The sequence below is a fragment of the Xenopus laevis genome, chromosome 1S (assembly GCF_017654675.1).
Source record: "Xenopus laevis strain J_2021 chromosome 1S, Xenopus_laevis_v10.1, whole genome shotgun sequence".
In the NCBI taxonomy this organism is placed as follows: Eukaryota; Metazoa; Chordata; class Amphibia; order Anura; family Pipidae; genus Xenopus; species Xenopus laevis.
This window is the reverse complement of record NC_054372.1, coordinates 173,871,860-173,892,153: the sequence shown is the minus strand read 5'-3', so window position 1 is coordinate 173,892,153 and position 20,294 is coordinate 173,871,860. Positions and strand designations below refer to the sequence as shown.

General features: G+C 37.1%; 1 protein-coding gene across 3 annotated transcripts in view; it reads left to right on the top strand.

The window, feature by feature from the left end:
• ap3b2.S (adaptor related protein complex 3 subunit beta 2 S homeolog) overlaps positions 1-20,294 on the top strand; it is a 146,437-nt gene that overhangs the window by 35,604 nt on the left and 90,539 nt on the right. For all 3 annotated transcript variants that reach the window (XR_005965106.1, XM_018244452.2, XM_018244453.2), the window contains exons 7-13: positions 7,025-7,207; positions 13,781-13,936; positions 15,465-15,562; positions 15,712-15,766; positions 15,854-15,925; positions 16,412-16,474; positions 17,879-18,011. Coding sequence is in view for 2 of the 3 variants with exons in the window: in XM_018244452.2 (XP_018099941.1) it covers positions 7,025-7,207; positions 13,781-13,936; positions 15,465-15,562; positions 15,712-15,766; positions 15,854-15,925; positions 16,412-16,474; positions 17,879-18,011 (760 nt within the window). In the remaining variant the exon portion in view is untranslated. The remainder of the gene's footprint in view (positions 1-7,024; positions 7,208-13,780; positions 13,937-15,464; positions 15,563-15,711; positions 15,767-15,853; positions 15,926-16,411; positions 16,475-17,878; positions 18,012-20,294) is intronic.

The window sequence follows — 20,294 nt, the reverse complement described above, 5'->3', positions numbered from 1 at the left end:
ACGTTTAATAAGCTGGAATGATCATCTGTTTCTTAGCAGTTTGAATATTAGTATTGTACCCGAGCAGGGAAAGGTTAGAGCGGAGTTTTGCTGCACCGCTATTATCATTATTAGTAATGTTTAGGCATTTTAAACCATTTTTTACCTTCTCTTTTCCAGGCTAATATTCTAAACTGTTGCCGTGTTTTACATTTAGTTCCCAAATTATTTTATAATGTGTTTGCATAAGTGTGTGGAGTGGCTGAGAAATTTTAATACAAAATAGGTTTTGTGTTGTGTAAATTACATCACAACGAGGTAGTGGCGCACTCCATTATAACGAAATAAAGGCAAAAAAGGAGATGTCAACACCTAAATGCACGTATGAGCAGCTAAATTGTTTTTCCACTTAGTGAGGAAAAGGAATGAAAATTGACATTATAATCTAGCACTTGACACCTGTTGCTAGTACTTATTCGTATTCGTTTTGGAGGGTACCTACAGTCTTTTTTTTCCTTATATATTTCTGTCTTCTATGTTATAAATGTTTAAAGTTTTGGGTGAGGAATATGTAGAAAGAAGATCTATATATTTAATACGGCATTGAATTTAAAAAGTAAATACATGTTTATGTGCAATGTTAAGTACAGTAAGTGGCAGTTGCTAATATTTTTTGCTTTATTATTATATGATCTATTATCTGTTATATGTATTTATATATTTCTGTCTTCTATGTTATAAATGTTTAAAGCTTTAGGTGAGGAATATGTAGAAAGAAGATCTATATATTGTATACGGCATTGAATTTAAAAAGTAAATAAATGTTTATGTGCAATGTTAATTACAGTAAGTGGCAGTTGCTAATATTTTTTGCTTTATTATTATATGATCTGCTATCTGTTATATGTATTTATATAATTATTAATAGCCAATTATTACTCATTCTGTGTCTTCGAGTGACAATCGTCTGCCCAGATATTGTGCCTACAGGATCCAGGTGATTACCGTGAAGGAATACAGTTGTGAGTGTTCTGACAGTGACCCGCTGGGCTGGAAATCAAAAGGGTTTTAAAGCACTCCCAGCTCCAGATTAGTTTAGTTTCAGTTCGGCTGAACATTAAGGATTTGGCTGAATCTGAATGCTGCATAAATTGCTAAGAATTAGCCACAATAGACTCAAGGCAGTCAATGAGTCAGAAGGGTAATGTTGTAATTGTAGGCTTCTGCTCATGGGGAATTCAATTAAAACAATACCCCCCCCCCAACAATGTAGGTGACTATAAAAATAAAACAGCTGATATATAAAACTCTGCATCCTGTAAATAAACCATTTTCATAATAATATGCTTTTTCAATAGTATGTGCCATTGGGTAATGCTAAATAGAAAATTGCTGTTTTAAGAAATAAGGGCCACCCCTGGGATCCTATGATTCACTGTGCACACATTCAAACCATATACAGTTGGGTTCAGAATAATAGCAGTGTGTTTAAAAAAAGTGAATAAAGCTCAAAATTCTTATAATAGCTTTTATTTCCATACGCGCAAATGCATAGGGAACACTGCACATTCTATTCCAAATCAAAACATGAAGTAAAATTGTTCAAATTATTTTTAATTCTTTACAGAAAGTGAAGAAAATGGAATATTAGGCTGTTCCAAAAAATAGCAGTTTTTATTTTCACATTGAACTATTCCTTTAAATAAGGGCTGGAATTGATACCTGTTTTTTCACAGAATGAATGAACTTACTAATTGAACTCACACTACTATTATTTGGAACAAGCCATTATTATTTTGAACACTGTTATTATTTGGAACAAGCCTCAATGAATGATTCAGTGACACTGTTGGGTCTGTTGGTTTTCTATTACTCTTCTACACCTATTAGTAAATTGTTTGCCATGTAGCAATATAATTTCTACCACAAAAAGTGATTGATCGGGTAAGTGATGTTGTTCTGAACACAACTGTATGTTAGGTCACATGAGCCAATTAATGGACAAATTTCTGTGTTTTGCTTCCACACTTCTTCCTGTTACAGTTAAAACTGCAGTATTTCTGGTCAGGTGATCTGAGGCAGCACACAAAATGGGGGCTCGAGGGAAAATATGTAAAAGGGCAATATTTATTTAAATAGATATTCCAGTTTTAGTAAGATTATAAAATATGCCACTTAATATGATGTAAACTTTTGTTGCTTAAGTATTCATTTTGGGGGTATAGTTTTCCATGGAAATGGCTAGAAGTAGAAGACCCAATATAAAAATTTATAAATGTAAATTTTGCCTTCTAGGGAATAACGTCAATGGTTGAAATGCAGGACGATTATGTGCCCATGGTTATAAGCTTTGGTTTCCTAACTGAGTCACTCATATTTATGAGTCAGATAATTTGTCTAATCTCCCAACGCACTCCTGATCAGGCAAATTCAGTCCTTTATGGTGACGGAAATGCAAGTGTCCGCTGAGGCAAATTTTCAGCATCTGATGGCTTTATTGTCAGCTAGAGAGTAACCTAGTTATGTAAATCAGTGTCCTGCACCGGGTCGGGCGCCCTTGGAATACCCTCAAAGCAGTCAGGTTTCAGGCACAAAAAGCCCTAATTCCCTGACCATGCAGGCAGTCCACGAGTAACCTGCTTGGCTAACCGACTAATGTACGGCATTGGTCCCTCCCACCATTCCTAGTGTTGTAGGCACATTTTTTTGTCCCTTTCCTGCTGAATTGGTGCCGGATTAAAGTCACTTCCAGTTTTGCAGGTCCTGGGTAGGAAGGTAAGTTTAAATTTATAGAATCGAGTAGCTGCTCTGGGTAGGGGAATGTGTTGGGTGGTGGGTGCAGGTCGGGTTAGGGGTCAAGGCGTCCAGGTTGGACATGGGTCCTTCCGATTGCTGGACTCTTATGTAGATGTCCAATGAGTTCAACCTTTTTGTCCAAATTAAACCTGCTTAACTGCTTGCAGATCTAAAGGCAGGTGAAAAAACCTCAATCTCAAATTTGCCTTTGAGGGAAAAATAATTCCTTTCTGACTCCAAGAGCGCAATGGGGGCCAGTCTCTGAATCAACTTGGTGCTAAGCCATCTAGTGTCATAGTCATAATTATGTCATCTCTCAACTGTATAGAAACATGCATAATGGGACAGAATTGTGTTGTTTTTTCCAGCCTGAAAGAGACTGCACATGTACAACGTTATACAAACACATATTGCAGCAAGAGCAGCTTGCAATGGAGCTCATAGGGGCTCGGCTTATTGGTGTGGGGGGTTATTTCTCCCTTAATAATGCATTAGAGGGCTTCATTATGTAATAGGCAGTGGGTAATAAATTTGTAGTTCAAGGATGTGACGTTTGGTTGCTTTTACAGTCTGCATCTCTTAAAAGGGTGGTTAACATTTTGTTTGTTATACAATGACCAGTTCTTAGCAACTTTTCAATTGGTCTTCATTTTTTTTTATTGTTTTAGAATTATTTGCTTTCTATTAAGGCCCTTCTCTGTTCATATTTTTGCAAAAAAAGCAAAATAATTGAAAACTGTGAATAATAATAAACAAACAGCATTCTCTACAGCACACTAAAAGTTCATTTAAAGGCATACAACCACTTTAACTCCTTTAGCTAGCTAGCAGTCAGCTAGCTAAGATTAAAAATCTTTTGTTCACGATAATCAATGGATGGGGAGTTTGACTTGCATATTAGAGAGGGAAGGGCCTTTATAGGCAGCATTGGCCTTTCTCTTGTTTCGACATTGGGTTGATTTGGACTTCTAGTAATATGTGTTCAGCTAAGAACCAAATCAAAATGGCCACTATTGTATGGAAATGGCTGAGAATCCATCAGAGCCTACCAGAAGGCAAGCTGGTCTCCATGATTCCTGCATAGATGGATAAACTCACCATTAATAACATTTTTTGCCATGCCTGCATGCTTGATTTCCTAGGAAAATAGGTATAATGAACATTGTTTTGTTTGCCTAGATTTATCCCCTTAGCTAGATTTTATTTCATGTTGTGCATTACAGAAAAAGCAAATTATCCTAAAGCGCTCAATGTATTTTATTTAGTTCTTATGGATAATCAAATCCTTGCTTTCTGGAATAAGTTGTCTCTCATGCTGGGAGCAGCAGGCATCAGTATATGGACAGAGCTGTAGTCAATAAATGCAACTTCACGCTTATACTGATTAGTAATTCATACAATGCCCAAAGGACCCCCGGCTTCCTTAGCATAATAGCGAGTATATATTCCAAGCCATTTTCTTTTGATTGTAATGTTGGGTGAATATTAATAAACCCAATGTTGGCAAAGTAGTAGAGGGGAAAAAGCTCCAAAAATACTAATAAGAGCGTAAAACAGCATTTTTCTAGAATATATTGTGTTTTCATTCAATTACAGTGCAGTGTCATTTGGGAAATATTTGGCAGTTACATGCAATCCTATGTGTTTTCATCAAATGTAGATTTCACTTTCCGCAGGGAGCATGTTATAACCTTGTGGATTAAGAGCGCAAATGCATGTTGGCGTGTTTCACGTAATGAGTGCACAGAAGTGGGGCTGAATTAAATAGGAAACCTGTAACATTTTAACTGTTCATTTGTAGCGCCTGAAATGAATACGCAATCAATCCAGACTCCTCAAGCCATATACATTTCCCAGTATTCTTAATGTGCTTGGGTTGGGGCATTAGAACAGTTATTGGCAGATCTCTCCAGCTGAAGTCAAATACATTTCCCAGCATCCTTAGTGAGCCTCAGGTAGGGGCATTAGAACAGTTGGTGGCAGGTCTCTCCAGCTGAAGACTTGGATATCGGTCGGCTCATCGATCAGGCTGGACGGAAAATTTTGATTGAAAGCTCCCAAAAATCTGCCATTGTTAGTGCTGAATCAGTCGGATAAATGTAGTTCTTACCTGTGATTTCTCCTTCACTTCCTGTTATCTTCACAATATCTGACACGTCGCATGCATTTCGTCGCATTTCGACGTGTCGGCACCAGACGCATTGTGGAGTTCCTCCCTAAGATGTTCCTTAAGTAGCAGTTATACTCTTGCTATGCTATGCCATAAAATAACTTTAGTAAATCCTTAGCATAACAGAATTATGTTCATAGATTAATTTATTTTCTCTATGGGATCTGTTATCTGTAAAGCTCTGAATTACAGAAAATCCATGCCCCAAATCCATTTTAAAGGAGAAGGAAAGCTAACAAAGCAGTATATTGCCAATAGATTAGCCACAATAGTGCAAGCTATAACACTATTTATTCTGTAGAATGCTTTACCATACCTGAGTTAACATCGCTAGAAGCTCTCTCTGTTTGTTTAGGATAGCAGCTGCCATATTTTATTGGTGTGACATCACTACCTGCCTGAGTTTCCCTTCTTACTCATAGCTCTGGGCTCAGATTACAGCTGGGAGTGGAGGAGGGAGGGGGAGAGGAGCAAATTTAGCATGCCCAAGCCCTGCCCTTTAGGTTTAAGCTGAAAACAGGAAGTCTGATACAGAAGCCCATGTGTACACAATAGAAGGAAAGAAATGTGGTGTTTCTTTTGACAGAGGACTCAGAGCAACATTACTTTGAGGGTTTACTGTTGTATTTATATAGACCTTTCTGATAAAACATACATAATTTTAGCCTTTCCTTCTCCTTTAAGCAAACTGTTCTCATTTTAAAAATGATTTCCCTTTTCTCTGTAATAATAAAACATGACCTTGTACTTGATGGTAACTAAGGTACATAAATCAAAAGTGAAAAACTAACTACAAAAGTTTGGGTACCCTTGTAATTTTGCTAATTTGAATGAATGTAACTGCTCAATACTGATTACTGGCAACACCAAATTGGTTAGATTAGCGTGTTAAGCCTTGAACTTTATAGGCAGGTGTGTCCAGTCATGAGAAAAGGTATTTAAGGTTGCTAATTGCAAGTTGTGCTTCTGTTTGACTCTCCTCTGAAGAGTGACAGCATGGAATCCTCAAAGCAATTCTCAAAAGATCTGAAAACAAAGATTGTTCAGTATCATGGTTTAGGGGAAGGCTACAAAAAGCTATCTCACAGGTTTAAACTGTCCGTTTCAACTGTAAGGAATGTAATCGGGAAATGGAAGGCCACAGGTACAGTTGCTGTAAAACCCAGGTCTGGCAGGCCAAGAAAAATACCGGAGCGGCATATGCGGAGGATTGTGAGAATGGTTACAGACAACCCAAAGATCACCTCCTAAGACCTGCAAGAACATCTTGCTGCAGATCTGTACATTGTTCTTCAATCCAGCGCAATTTGCACAAAGAAAATCTGTATGGCAGGGTGATGAGAAAGAAGCCCTTTCTGCACTTGCGCTACCTACTGTAAACTTTGGTGGAGGTTCCATCATGCTGTGGGGCTGTGTGGCTAGTTCAGGGACTGGGGCCATTGTTAAAGTCGAGGGTTGGATGAATTAAACCCAAAATCAACAAATTCTTCAGGATAATGTTCAAGCATCAGTCACAAAGTGGAAGTTACGCAGGGGTTGGATATTCCAACAAGACAATATTCTGGAATGGGGGATATTCAGTCCCCTGACTTGAATATCATTGAAAATCTATGGGATGATTTGAAGCAGACTGTCCATGCGCGGCAGCCATCAAATTGAACTGAACTGGTGAGATTTTGTATGGACAAATGGTCAAAAATACCGCCATCCAGAATCCAGACACTGATCAAAGGCTATAGGAGGCATCTAGAGGCTGTTAAATTTGCAAAAGGAGGCTCAAATAAGTATTGATGTAATATCTCTGTTGGGGTTCCTAAATGTATGCACCTGTCTAATTTTGTAATAAATAAACTTTATGTCACTGCTGAAAATACTACTGTTTCCATAAGGTATGTTACTGTATATTCTAAAGTGGACCTGTCACCCAGACACAAAAAATCTGTATAATAAAAGTCCTTTTCAAATTTAACATGAAATCCATTTTTTTATTTTTTAATAAAGCATTCATAGCTATTGTAAACTCATTTAAATTCTCAGCTGTCAATCAAATATACTGAATTATGTTTTGTTTTTTTTAAGCTTGTTGCTGGGAGCGTAGTGATGGCCTTTGAAGAAGTGTGTCCTGATAGGATTGATTTAATTCATAAGAACTATAGGAAACTGTGCAACTTGCTGGTCGATGTTGAGGAATGGGGACAGATTGTAATTATCCACATGCTGACCAGATACGCCCGGACACAGTTTGCCAGCCCTTGGCTAGAGGTAAGTGTGGCATCATCATCTGGGCATATCTATTAGCTGCTTCTGTCTAAATATAGGTAGTCCTGTGACTGATTTAAATTTGCTGTGTATGTCATGTAATACAATAAATGTTTTGGTAGCAAAGTGATATACAGTACAGAGAACATATATATATATATATATATATATATATATATATATATATATATATATATATATATATATGTGTGTGTGTGTGTGTGTGTGTATATATATATATATATATATATATATATATATATATATATATATATATATACAGTATATGTGTGTGTATGTGTGTGTATATATATATATATATATATATAACAAACAAGGGAAAGTTGTGCTCACCACTATTTTTTAAAAAACATTAGGCGGGGGTGCAATGAGGGTGTGACCACAAAATACATATAGTCAACTACAAGAGGTCCTCTGCACTCAACCCAATGGGGTGCAGAGGACCTCTTGTAGTTGACTATATATATATATATATATATATATATATATATATATATATATATATATATATATATATATAAAGTTTTTGTGTGTATGCACTCTTACCAGATTTGTAGTTACTTCGGGTGTTTATACAGGAAGATAGAAGGACTCGCACACCATTTTTCAGTGAATAAAACAGTGTTATTTTATTCTTTGATGCATTTCCAATGTTTCGGCTCCCATTAGGGCCTTTATCAAGGATACAGTGCATGTGTTAGTGTGGCTATTTATAGACCATTTAAAATTGGCGCCAAGTATGACGTCATAGACAGTGCTAGACATTACAAAACAAGTACATAACAAGTACATACTGTATATGAAAAAAAAAACTAGATTCGAGTTTTTTTTTCTATGAAAAAAACTCAAATGTCAGGAAGGCTGCAAACATCACCAAATTGATCCCTCTCCCACTGACATATACAGCAATTCGGCAGGTTTAAGGTGGTGAATTGTAAAATTTGAGTTCCAAAAGGGCCACAGTATGATAAATCTTGAAAATCCAATTAGAATTTTTATAAAAAACTTGAATCGAATTTGAATAACTCCCTAGTCGAATTTGACAGTTTTGACCATAAAAAAACTAGAAAATGTTAATTTTCAAATTCAAATTTTCAATTCGACCCTTGATAAATCTGCCCCTAAGGGCCATAACAACTTGCACCCAGGGGTGTGTTTCTCTCTGCAAAAAAATCTGGTGCAGAGAACAGCATCAGAAAGCACAGCTCAAGCCTGTCAGGGTCCCGATGTGAGCTGCGCCTCCTGTCCTTCCGTTCCTTGCATTTGAAACAAGCCAACGCAAGGGGCAGGAGTGGGTCACTTAGGTGCCTCTCTCCTCCCTTAGATCACGTGCTGACTAACAGTCATACCGTCAGCACTTGATCTATGGGGCAGGCTGCAGGTTTCTGCTCTCCGAAAAAGAGCACAGAGGCCTGCGGCAACTTACTCAATGCCCCACATGCAGTATGCAAAGTGCAAAAACCCGCGTGAACACTAAGTAGGGCATTGTAAACAACCCCTTATATTTTTACTGTGGCGCAAATGTAGCAGGTACAATATGTGAAACTGCTGGGCAAGTGGTTTGTTTAATGTTTAATTTCGGGATACACCAAATCCACTATTTTGTTTCGGCCCCCGAATCCTTGGCAAAAGATTCGGCCTAATACCGAACCGAATCCTAATTTGCATATGCAAATTAGGGGTGGGAAGGGGAAAGCATTTTTTACTTCCTTGTTTTGTGACAAAAAAATTCCCTCCCCACCTGTAATTTGCATATGCAAATTAGTATTCGGTTTGGGTTCAGCCTGGCAGAAGGATTCATCTGTATCCTGCTGAAAAAGGCCGAATCCTGAACCGAATCCTGGATTCGGTGCATCCCTAGTTTAATGCTAATGTCATAGCATGTGTTTTCTCCACCAGCAGAAAGTGCACATTTGAAATGGGCCTGCACTGGCGGGATGCGGTTTTTGTCTCTCTGTTGTGGTGGAAATATGCCGGTGGTGAACCCACCCAAAGTGCCATTATCCCAAGGAAATAATAACATTCTTGTTTCTAAAATAAATGACTACAGGTTTAGATTATATAGTGAATAAAGTACCCCCTCTTGTAAACTATAAGGATATTATAAGTTACCGAGGAGTTTCATGACCATATAAAAACACGAGGCCGAAGGATGAGTGTTTTTATACAGGTCATGGAACTCCAAGGTACTTTTTGGGGGTACTTTATTTATTATAATACACAAATTTAAGTGAGTCATGTGACAGAAATGACATCAGAGCTCACCGTTTATAACTGATGACATCAGAACTCGCCGTTTATAAGGATATAATTTACAAGATATTCATGGCTTTTGTGTATTATAATAACATATGGCTCAGAAGCAACCCATTGTCTCCTCTGTCTCTTTTCACAGCGTCCGTGTGCTAATTCACTTTCTGCTGTGTCTGTTTAGCAAATTGAAAATCTTTTTAGGATGAGTTGACTTTGCAGTCTAGTCAATACTTTCTTCACCGAGGGTCCCATAACAAGACATCTCGAGCTGCAGAAGAGATTTTTAATTAAGTTTATTTGTATCATTATTGGGCCAAATTGATGCAGTTTATATGTAAATGTAGGATTTAAGGAACAATTAAGTAGATTGCAGCCCTATCAGTTGTAGTGCCTCTTCCATAATTCTTCTAACTGACATATTTCATGATAAATAGTGGATGGCAAGTCAAAGCAGATTATACAGTGCACTAGCAATTCATAGCGCTGCCAGGGAGAAGACCGATTGACTTTAAATTTACATATTAATGAGAAGATTTGTTAAGAGGGTGCTTGACTATGGAAAATAACATCATCTTTATAGGGCACCGCGTTTCATGAATAGAGCTGATGCAGAAAAATGGAAATTAAAGGAAAACTATACCCCCCAAACAATGTAGGTCTCTATTAAAAGATACTGAGTAAAACAGCTCATGTGTAAAACCCTGCTTCATGTAAATGAACCATTATCATAATAATATACTTTTTTAGTAGTATGTGCCATTGGGTAATCATAAATAGAAAATTGCCATTTTAAAAAATAAGGGCCGCCCCCTGAGATCGTAGGATTCACTGTGTACACATACAAACCACATGTAAGGTCACATGAGCCAATTAACAGACAGAGTTCTGCCTTTTGCTTCAACACTTCTTCCTGTTACAGTTAGTGTTGTAGTATTTCTGGTCAGGTGATCTCTGAGGCAGCACAGATAGAGTCATGAAATGGTGGTTCAAGGCAAGAGATGTAAAAGGGCAATATTTATGTAAATATATATTCCAGTTTGGTAAGATTCTTTAATATGTCATTCAATTTGATATAAACTATCTGTTGCTTAAGTATTCATTTTGGGGGTATAGTTTTCCTTTAAACCTTTTCAAGTTAATGAACTTGAGAGATTAGTCAAATGAACAGTAGCAGATTTACTTGTATAAAAATATACCTTGCCCACAACATGCTTCCATTGTGTCAGGTTTCACAAGCTGCCTGGTTGAGAGACTAATGACTTCCCTTCCCAAGTGATTTCTGGTTTTTATATTCAATTGATATTGATGGAATGTTGATTCCCAGGTAACTGGTATGTAAGTGCTGAAAGCATTTCCTATTGCTCCGTGTAGCCGTTTTTTTCAGCTGCAGCCTTCACACCTATGTATGATTACATGGGCCCCCCTGCTGCAGCTCTGGGATCAGTGAGCCGCTCAGGTGGCTCTTAAAGGGTTACTTATGATCCACTTGTACTGCTGGAGGTGAGCTCTGCTGCACAGTTCTGGAGTTGGTGCTATACATTCAAAAATTGGGCCATGAGAAAAGAAAAGCTCCCCATAGTCGCAATGACTAACTACCGATTTTAGGGAAGTCCGACCAATCCTTCGAAATTATCGTGCGGTTAGTGGGATTCGAACGATCGTACATCTTACGATTTTTCGGCCGACATCTGTCAGGAAATTGACCAGCCAGGTCAAAAAATCTTTGTCGGTCCCAGTGCAATCTATCTATGTTTGCAGGGCCAAGCAGGCAGCTCCCCTTTGTTTTCCTGGCAAATTGGTCTTTTTAGTTGATGGTCAATTCGTATGAATCGTGGTCTCACGATGAAGATTGGATCTTTTAAAAATCTCAACATCTATGGCCAGCTTAAGAGGTGTCCTTGGTACAGATAATGTGATTATTGCATATTGTCGATGCATGTTGTTCAGTCTGCATTAAATCTGATGCACTTAAGGGCAGGTTTATCAAGGGCCAAGTAGTAAATTTTAAATTTCAAATTGTTTTTTGATGTCAAAAAACCCTGTGAAATTTATCACACCTCGACCATAGTTCGAATATTCACCACCTAAAACCTGCAGAGTTCATTTCCAAGTCAATGGCAGAGGTCTTCTGAACCATTTGAATATGTTAATTGCCTTCCTAACATTCAAGTTTTTTTTTTTCCTTCGGGTCGAGACTATTAGATCGAATATTAGACATTCGATTTTTTTCTTAAAGGGATACTGTCATGGAAAAACATGTTTTTTCCAAAACGCATCAGTTAATAGTGCTGCTCCAGCAGAATTCTGCACTGAAATCCATTTCTCAAAAGAACAAACAGATTTTTTTTATATTCAATTTTGAAATCTGATATGGGGCTAGACATTTTTTCAGTTTCCCAGCTGCCCCAGTCATGTGACTTGTGTCTGCACTTTAGGATGGAATTGCTTTCTGGCAGGCTGTTATTTCTCCTACTTAATGTAACTGAATGTGTCTCAGTGGGACTTGGCATTTACTATTTAGTGCTGTTCTTAGATCTTCCAGGGAGCAATTATCTTGTGTTAGGGAGCTGCTATCTGGTTACCTTCCCATTGTTCTGTTGTTAGGCTGCTGGGGGGAGGGAAGGGAGGGACCGATATCACTCCAACTTGCAGTACAGCAGTAAAGAGTGATTGAAGTTTATCAGAGCACAAGTCACATGACTGGAGGCAGCTGGGAAATTGACAATATGTCTAGCCCAATGTCAGATTTCAAAATTGAATATAACAAAATCTGTTCGCTCTTTTGAAAAAATGGATTTCAGTGCAGAATTATGCACTATTAACTGATGAGTTTCCAAAAAAACATGTTTTCCCATTTCCCTTTAAATAAACTCCCATTCGAGTTCTGAGTCTATTCAAATTTATTAGAGTAAAATAAAAATTCACATGAATTCAAAATTAGACCTTTGATAAATCTGCCCATTAATGCACTGTATATACTGACGATATTTATTGTGCTGAATGTCCTATAGAGCTGCCTTTGTACATGGCAACACCATGGCATGCATTCTTGGTATATGTGCCTACTTACATGCCCACTCCGCCGTAGGCTGATGTTTCAACACAAATACATAACTGCTCCTTTTTTTAATTGAACAAAGTGGATTTTGCTGCCCCAGTCGCCTGCAATCCTTGTATTCGTCTGCTGTTCTTCTCAGTCCGGTATTTTGGAAATCGGTAATATTGTATTTTTGTGAGTACATATGGGCAGGTAATGTTACCTCGTGTTCCACAAATTGACTGACCTATGTCAGTGTGGTTTATGTACAAGTGTCGCAATATCTGCTAAGAATCTGAAATGTAATTTGTGGAAAGACCAGGGCCACCTTTTGTTAAATATATTTGCTTTATACTAGAGGAGACCATGGGCATTGCAGGAAAGAACAACAAAAGTTAGTTGTCCAATCTGCTTTCCAATCTGCAGCTCTGCAGCTGTTCGTCGTTCAAAACTCTCAGTACTCCTCAAAGGATAAGTAAGCCCTAAAAATCCCAGGATCCAATCCCAGGATCCATTGTTAAGCATTGTTCAAGAATAATAATAATAATAAGGATAAGTAAGCCCTAAAAATCCCAGGATCCATTGTTAAGCATTGTTCATGAATAAGTTAAAAATAAGTGAATAGGAAATTGATGAGAGTGCTCTTCTAAGCACCTTTGTAATGTACATTCATTATTTTTTTTAATTCCAAGATATTAAGGGATACATGTATTGTTAATGTGAATTAACAGAACCACAGTTACAACAGCACCACCTGCTGGTCATGTTCAGTCCATTCTGGGCATCAAGTGGTCAAAGGAAGATGTCAGGAAAAAGAATGAGGCTGTTCTGATGTTCTTCTGGTTAGGAAAGATTGGAGAAAGATTTAATAATTGAATGTACATTGCAAAAGTGCTTAGAATAGCACACTCATCAATTTTTTTATTCAAGTTTAACAATGGATCCTGGGACCTGTAGTTGAGAAACATTTGAAGAGCTGCTGATTGGACCTCTATCATGTTAATGCCAATGAAATAGTATATAGGTTATCCTGTAAAATGAGTGATATCATGATTTTTTTATTGTTACCAAAGACATTTCCTAACCAAATACTCCGTCGCTCTGTCTTTATTCCCTAGAATCAGTCAACCCCAGCCAAACCCAGCTGCTATCTCTTGCTTTATGGCAAGTGTTCTTGATATACACTTGAGCAGAACACATTGCACAAGAATTCAGTGGCAGCCTTCTTCATCTATACATACATATTGTCTTCTTGGTTCTTACAGGAAGGAGAGTCATGGGAGATGACTACAAAAAGCTTTTATGAATCTGATGAAGAAAAAGACGTTGATGCCAACCAAAAAAGGCCGTATGTTATGGATCCCGACCATAGACTTCTTTTAAGAAATACCAAACCTTTACTCCAAAGCAGAAATGCTGCCGTGCGTATTTATTTCATATATAATGTTTTAATACGTTTAACATTTGTTGTTGGAAAGTGTTTTTTTTTTTGTTTGGCATACATAACATCCTTGATAGGGTGCGACAATATAGTTTGATTAAATTAATATAATATGATTAATATGGAGGAGAGTAGGCATAATAGTAAATATGATTAAGGCTCGACAAAGTTCAGGAGGAGAGGAAGTCTTTTTCATTATAAGGACCTGTTATCCAGAATGCTCTGAACCTGGGGTTTTCCTGATACGGGATCTTTCTGTGCTTTGGATCTCCTTACCTTAAGGGGCAGATTTATCAAGGGTCGAATTTCGAAGTACATAAAACTTCGAAATTCCTTCGGTGTTTTTCTTAATGATACACTGTACTCATATGCTACGGCTGTCTATCTTGATCTTTTCAGCTTTGTAAAACTTTCAAAACTTGTCAATAAAAATTATAAGTTACAAAAAAAAAAAAAAAAAAAAACGAAATTCGACCATTGAATTAAAAAACTTCGAATATCGAATTCGAAGTTTTTTCAACAAATTTGGCAAGCCTGAGGTCGAATAAAAATCATTCTAGACCAAAAAAAACGTAGAAAAGGGCTCTGGAAGGTCCCCATAGGCTAACATTGCACTTCAATAGCTTTAATTTGGTGAAGTATGAAGTCGAAGTTTTTTTTTAAAGAGACAGTACTTTGATTATCGAATGGTCGAATAGTCAAATGATTTTTACTTTGAATCGTTCAAATCGTAGTCGAATGGTCGAATATAGCCTATTCGATGGTCGAAGTACCCAAAAATGTACTTAGAAATTTGAACTTTTTGAAATTCGAACCATCACTCGAACTTAGTAAATCTGCCCCTAAGTCTACGTAAAAACCACTTAAACACCAAATAAACCCAGCAGGTTTGTTTGTTTACCTAAGTAGGATACAGCAGAATGCAGCAGAAGACCTTACCTTGTAATACACAAATAAGAAACTCCAAACAGAAATTTCCATTTGAAATGGTAAGTGCATGTACAGGTATGGCATCCGTTACCTGGAAACCCATTATCCAGAAAGCTCCCAATTACAGAATGGCTTCCATCGACAATAATCCAATTTTTTTAATATTATTTCCTTTTTCTCTGTAATAATAAAACAGTACCTTGTATTAAATCCAAACTAAGATATAATTATTAATTAATCCTTATTGGAAGCAAAACCAGCCTGTTGGGTTTATTTAATATTTACATGATTTTCTAGTAGACTTAATAGAATAGGATCCAAATTACAGAAAGATCCGTTAGCCGGAAAGCCCCAGGTCCCGACCATTCTGGATAACTGGTCCAATACCTGTACCAGGGCATGTTCCTTGGATGCCCTTGCAGGAAGAAAAGCTATTTATAACTCTAATATATTTCACTTAGAGTATATTTAATTATATATTAGAATATTCAACACTTCAAATAATAAAAAAAAATTAAAGTTCAAAGTTGCTCATATGTTAAATGTATTGAATTATTTGGAATCTCCGCTTCTCCCAGGTGGTTATGGCTGTAGCCCAGCTTTACTGGTATTTGGCACCAAAATCAGAAACCAGCACTGTTGCCAAATCACTGATACGCCTTCTCCGAAGCCACAGGTAGGTTGTACTTTTTTAACAGTAGCTGGGGCAAAATATGTTTCTCTTTACAAGCTTTAAAGATTCAAAACCTATTTTATTTTAAAGCTGTTTCTATTGTATACTTATGCTATTTTATGTAACGCTTGAGTGGTATTTTTATTTTTCAGAGAGGTACAATACATTGTACTTCAGAATATTGCAACTATATCTATCCAGAGAAAGGTAAGCAAGGTACAGTAATGATAAAAAAAAAGACTGTATAAAGAGACTAAATTATTATTTAAAACTGTTTTTCAATCTCTTTTGTAGGGTTTGTTTGAGCCATATTTAAAGAGTTTCTACATTAGATCTACTGATCCAACAATGATCAAAACACTAAAGGTGAGAAAATGACATTTTTATATTGTCTGCTCCTTTGTACTGGGTGTTTCATATTATAAATAACTTACATATATAAATAACAAATGTGTTTCATGTTAAAGTATTCTGCCTTTTGCATCTAGTTTTGCATATTGTTGTTGCAGGTCTTTCACTGGATGTTCATAAAGCTGGCCGCACACATTTAATTTATTTTATTTATTTGATGATTGTTGCAGTTTTAGGCCCCTCCAACATTTAGCACAAAAAGCTGTGTTGCATTTATACTTGAGCTAAAATTGATAGATAATCTTAATGCTATGCTCCATCAGATGCAGTTCCCTATGGGAATATCAAACCGTTGGTCCTTAGAATGTCCCCATTGTTTTAAAGGTTACAGAGGAATGGAAAGAATCATTGTATTGTTGCTTGGAAAGTGCATCTTCTCACCATATTTGATGTTGGTCACGCTAAATCTTTAATAAGATATACCTTAACTTTCTTTTGCAGCTTGAAATCATGACAAATTTGGCAAATGAAGCAAATGTATCCACCCTGCTACGGGAATTTCAGGTCAGTAACATTTTTCAAATGGTTAAAAAGCTGCTCCTCCCTCTTCTAGGCCCAACATTTGAAAGAAGTGGGGGGCAGTGTTTCATGTTGGTCATTTTCAACTTAGCTGAAGTAATACCCCTGCTTGATACATAGGACAACTGTGTGTTGTGACCTGCAGTTAGTACTGATGGCTGCAGTGTATTATATTGTAGTCATTGTACAGTCTGTGGGGGTTATTAATCAAAATCCGAATTTTTCTCTGACCAACCTAGAATGCACGATTTGCCCTTATTTATCAATGAAAAAAAATCGGATTTGGAAAAAATGCTACTTTTTCAGATTGTCGTGCGGAAAACCTGAATTTTTTTGTGTTTGACACCCAAAAGCCACAGAAAAATTTCAGTTTATGTGGAAAAGCCAGCGACAATCTCCAAAAACTCTGAAAATGTTGTGATGGTTAAAACATCTTCAAATGGTTAAGGGGACATCTGCCATTGACTTTTACATGAATTCGGCAGGTTTTAGATGGCGTATTTTTCAGATTCGGACTTGGAACAGCTTCAGGCATAATAAATCACAAAAAACTTGCATCTTTTTTTTTACTGCAATTTTTTTCCGGGTTTTTGGCGTAAAGCGGACGTCACGTGCCTTAATAATTAACCCCCTGTGTGTCACAATTTTTAGAATTAGATCAGTGACAAAAGTAATGTGTGCTAAGAAATTCTACTTAATTCTTTACAGAAATATTAATTGGTTCTATGTTTCTTAAATGAATACCTTCATTTAAATACCTGTAAACTTGTTCATTTTTTTATAACCTACACACACTATGCATTGCCTGGTTTAATACATGAAGCCTTATTATAGCATTGATTAACTGAATGTGTCAGAAATCAGTGGCAGGCAACTTCTCTTGGGGAGAGAGAGAGAGAGAGAGAGAGAGAGAGAGAGAGAGAGAGAGAGAGAGAGAGAGAGAGAGAGAGAGAGAGAGAGAGAGAGAGAAAAGGGGTCCTCTGCATGCAACCCATTATCAATATTTTGTGCCTTAAACTGCTAAAAATGCCTTAGCCTTTAAACAACACAGGGATTATTTGTCCATGTATTGCAATAACTCTGTGATGGTTGTTTCCGTTATGCATTATTGTTGAAAAGAATCCCAGCGTTATTCATCCAGAGTCTTGTCTATTTAACTTTAAAAGCTAAATGTTGGCAGGATGGAGTGCCTGATAACCTTGCAGCTTCTGAGCAGCCAATTGTGTCTGTCTCTGGTTACGTGTTATGGAAAAGCCTTTTAAGAATTGAGCCGTCTGCAGTAAACACTTGTGCCAATAGCTGGATGTTGCTTTGTGACACTGACTTTTGTGTTCCAGAAAAGCAAAATAAATATTTAAATGATTATTGTTTTTCTCTAATTCTTTTTAGACCTACGTTAAAAGCCAGGACAAGCAGTTTGCTGCAGTCACAATTCAAGCGATCGGGAGATGTGCAACAAACATTTCTGCTGTGACCGACACTTGCCTTAATGGTCTGATGTGCCTCCTGTCTAACAGTGATGGTAGGTTAATTTAGCAAAGGGGGTTTCTGCTCATAGTCCAAAGACAAACATTCATTTAACAACAGGTTGCTTATTAAAAAATGCTTTTTTTTGCATACATTAACTTTTATTTGTGTTTCTCCAGATTTGTTGAAAAGTTTTCATGTAGGAAGTGGTATTTAAAATACATTTGGGGGCACATTTACTAATGGTCGAATATCGAGGGTTAATTAACCCTCGATATTCGACCCTCGAAGTTAAATCCTTCAACTTCGAATATCGAAGTCGAAGGATTTAGCGCTATTAGTTTGATCGAAGGAATAATCGTTCGATCGAATTATTGGCTAGGAAGCCTATGGGGACCTTTTTTTAAAGAGACAGTACTTTGACTATCAGATGGTTGAATAGTCAAACGATTTTTAGTTCGAATCGTTCGCTTCGAAGGTCGAAGTAGCCAAAAAAATACTTTGAAATTCTAAGTATTTTTTATTCTATTCCTTCACTCGAGTTAAGTATATGTGCCCCTTGATCTTTGGGGTTTCTTGCTTTGAATTATTTGCATTTTTATTGTGCTGCACTCTACTTTGAAATTTAAACTGCTGTCATGTTATTAGGTTCCTCCTGGCTTTGGCAAACTGGAAAATCAATAGGCAAGGACCTAAAATTGTATGATAACTAATACAAATATCAAAAAATATCACTCTGCTTTTTCATTGCCAGGGTCAGTGACTAGTGATGGGCGAATCTGACCCGTTGCAAAAACGGCAAAAAAGTCACCAGACGCATTAAAGTCAATGGGCATCTAACAGTGCAACATTTTTTAAACTGAGCAAAATATTTCGCTCATCCCTATTAGTGACAAGTTTTAGGCTGTGGAGAGGTAAAACAGAGAGTTAAAAACATGTAGAAATAAAAAAAAAAGAGTAAATTATACATTAAACTCTTGTCTAAATGATTATAATTTGGTTTAGTCTACTCTATAAACAAACCAGCCCATCCTCTGCTTCTCCACATAGTCCCTAAAGGTTGCCATACATGTACACATATTATTGTATGAAAGAAAGTTTTGTACAATATTCGATGATCGATATTGGCAAAAGGTTTGAATGTTGGTCGTCTCGTCGATCGGCCAAGACAGAAATTTTTGATTGGTGCACCTTCGCCCGAACATCGCCCAGGGTTTACTGCTGAATCGTCAGATAAAGGTAGAATTCAGTTGTTTCTATCTATTCAGCTCTTAATGTTTGTAATGAAAGCAATGTTACAGGAAAGATCGTAATTGTTACGTCTATGGCAACCGTTACACTTAAAGGGGAACTATTGCAAAAATGAAAATTTAATATAAGCTTCCTCATACTCAAATAATAAACTTTTTAAATACAATCAATTAAATAGTCTGCATCGTTTCTGACATAATCAAGTTTATGTTCACTATCCCTCTCTCAGCATCTATTTCTCTTCAATCTGTCTTCATTCAACAGTTGGGTGTCAGATGAATGATCCAATAGATCTTATAGGGGGGGCTCCTTTTGCGTAGAAGATGTATTAGACCTCACTCAAATAACTGATTCCAGTACAAATCTAACTGCCTTTTGCACAAATCCTGCATGTAGAGAGACATGATGTCTGGTGATTTTAATAGAGTGAGCTCTAATACATCTTCAAAAGGAGCCCCCCTATAAGTTACAAAGTTACATAGTTAAATCGGGTTGAAAAAAGACAAAGTCCATCAAGTTCAACCCCTCCAAATGAAAACCCAGCATCCATACACACACCCCTCCCTAATTTCACATAAATTATATCTACCCATACCTATACTAACTATAGAGCTTAGTATCACAATAGCCTTTGATATTATGTCTGTCCAAAAAATCATCCAAGTCATTCTTATAGTCATTAACTGAATCAGCATCACAACATCACCCGGCAGTGCATTCCACAACCTCACTGTCCTGACTGTGAAGAACCCCCTACGTTGCTTCAAATGAAAGTTCTTTTCTTCTAGTCTAAAGGGGAGGCCTCTGGTACGGTGATCCACTTTATGGGTAAAAAGGTCCCCTGCTATTTGTTTATAATGTCCTCTGATGTCCTTGTAAAGTGTAATCATGTCCCCTTTCAAGCACCTTTTTTCCAGAGAAAACAACCCCAACCTTGACAGTCTACCCTCATAATTTAAGTCTTCCGTCCCTCTAACCAGTTTAATTGCATTTAGTCTTTGCACTCTCTGCAGCTCATTTATATCCCTCTTAAGGACTGGAGTCCAAAACTGCACTGCATACTCCAGATGAGGCCTCACCAGGGACC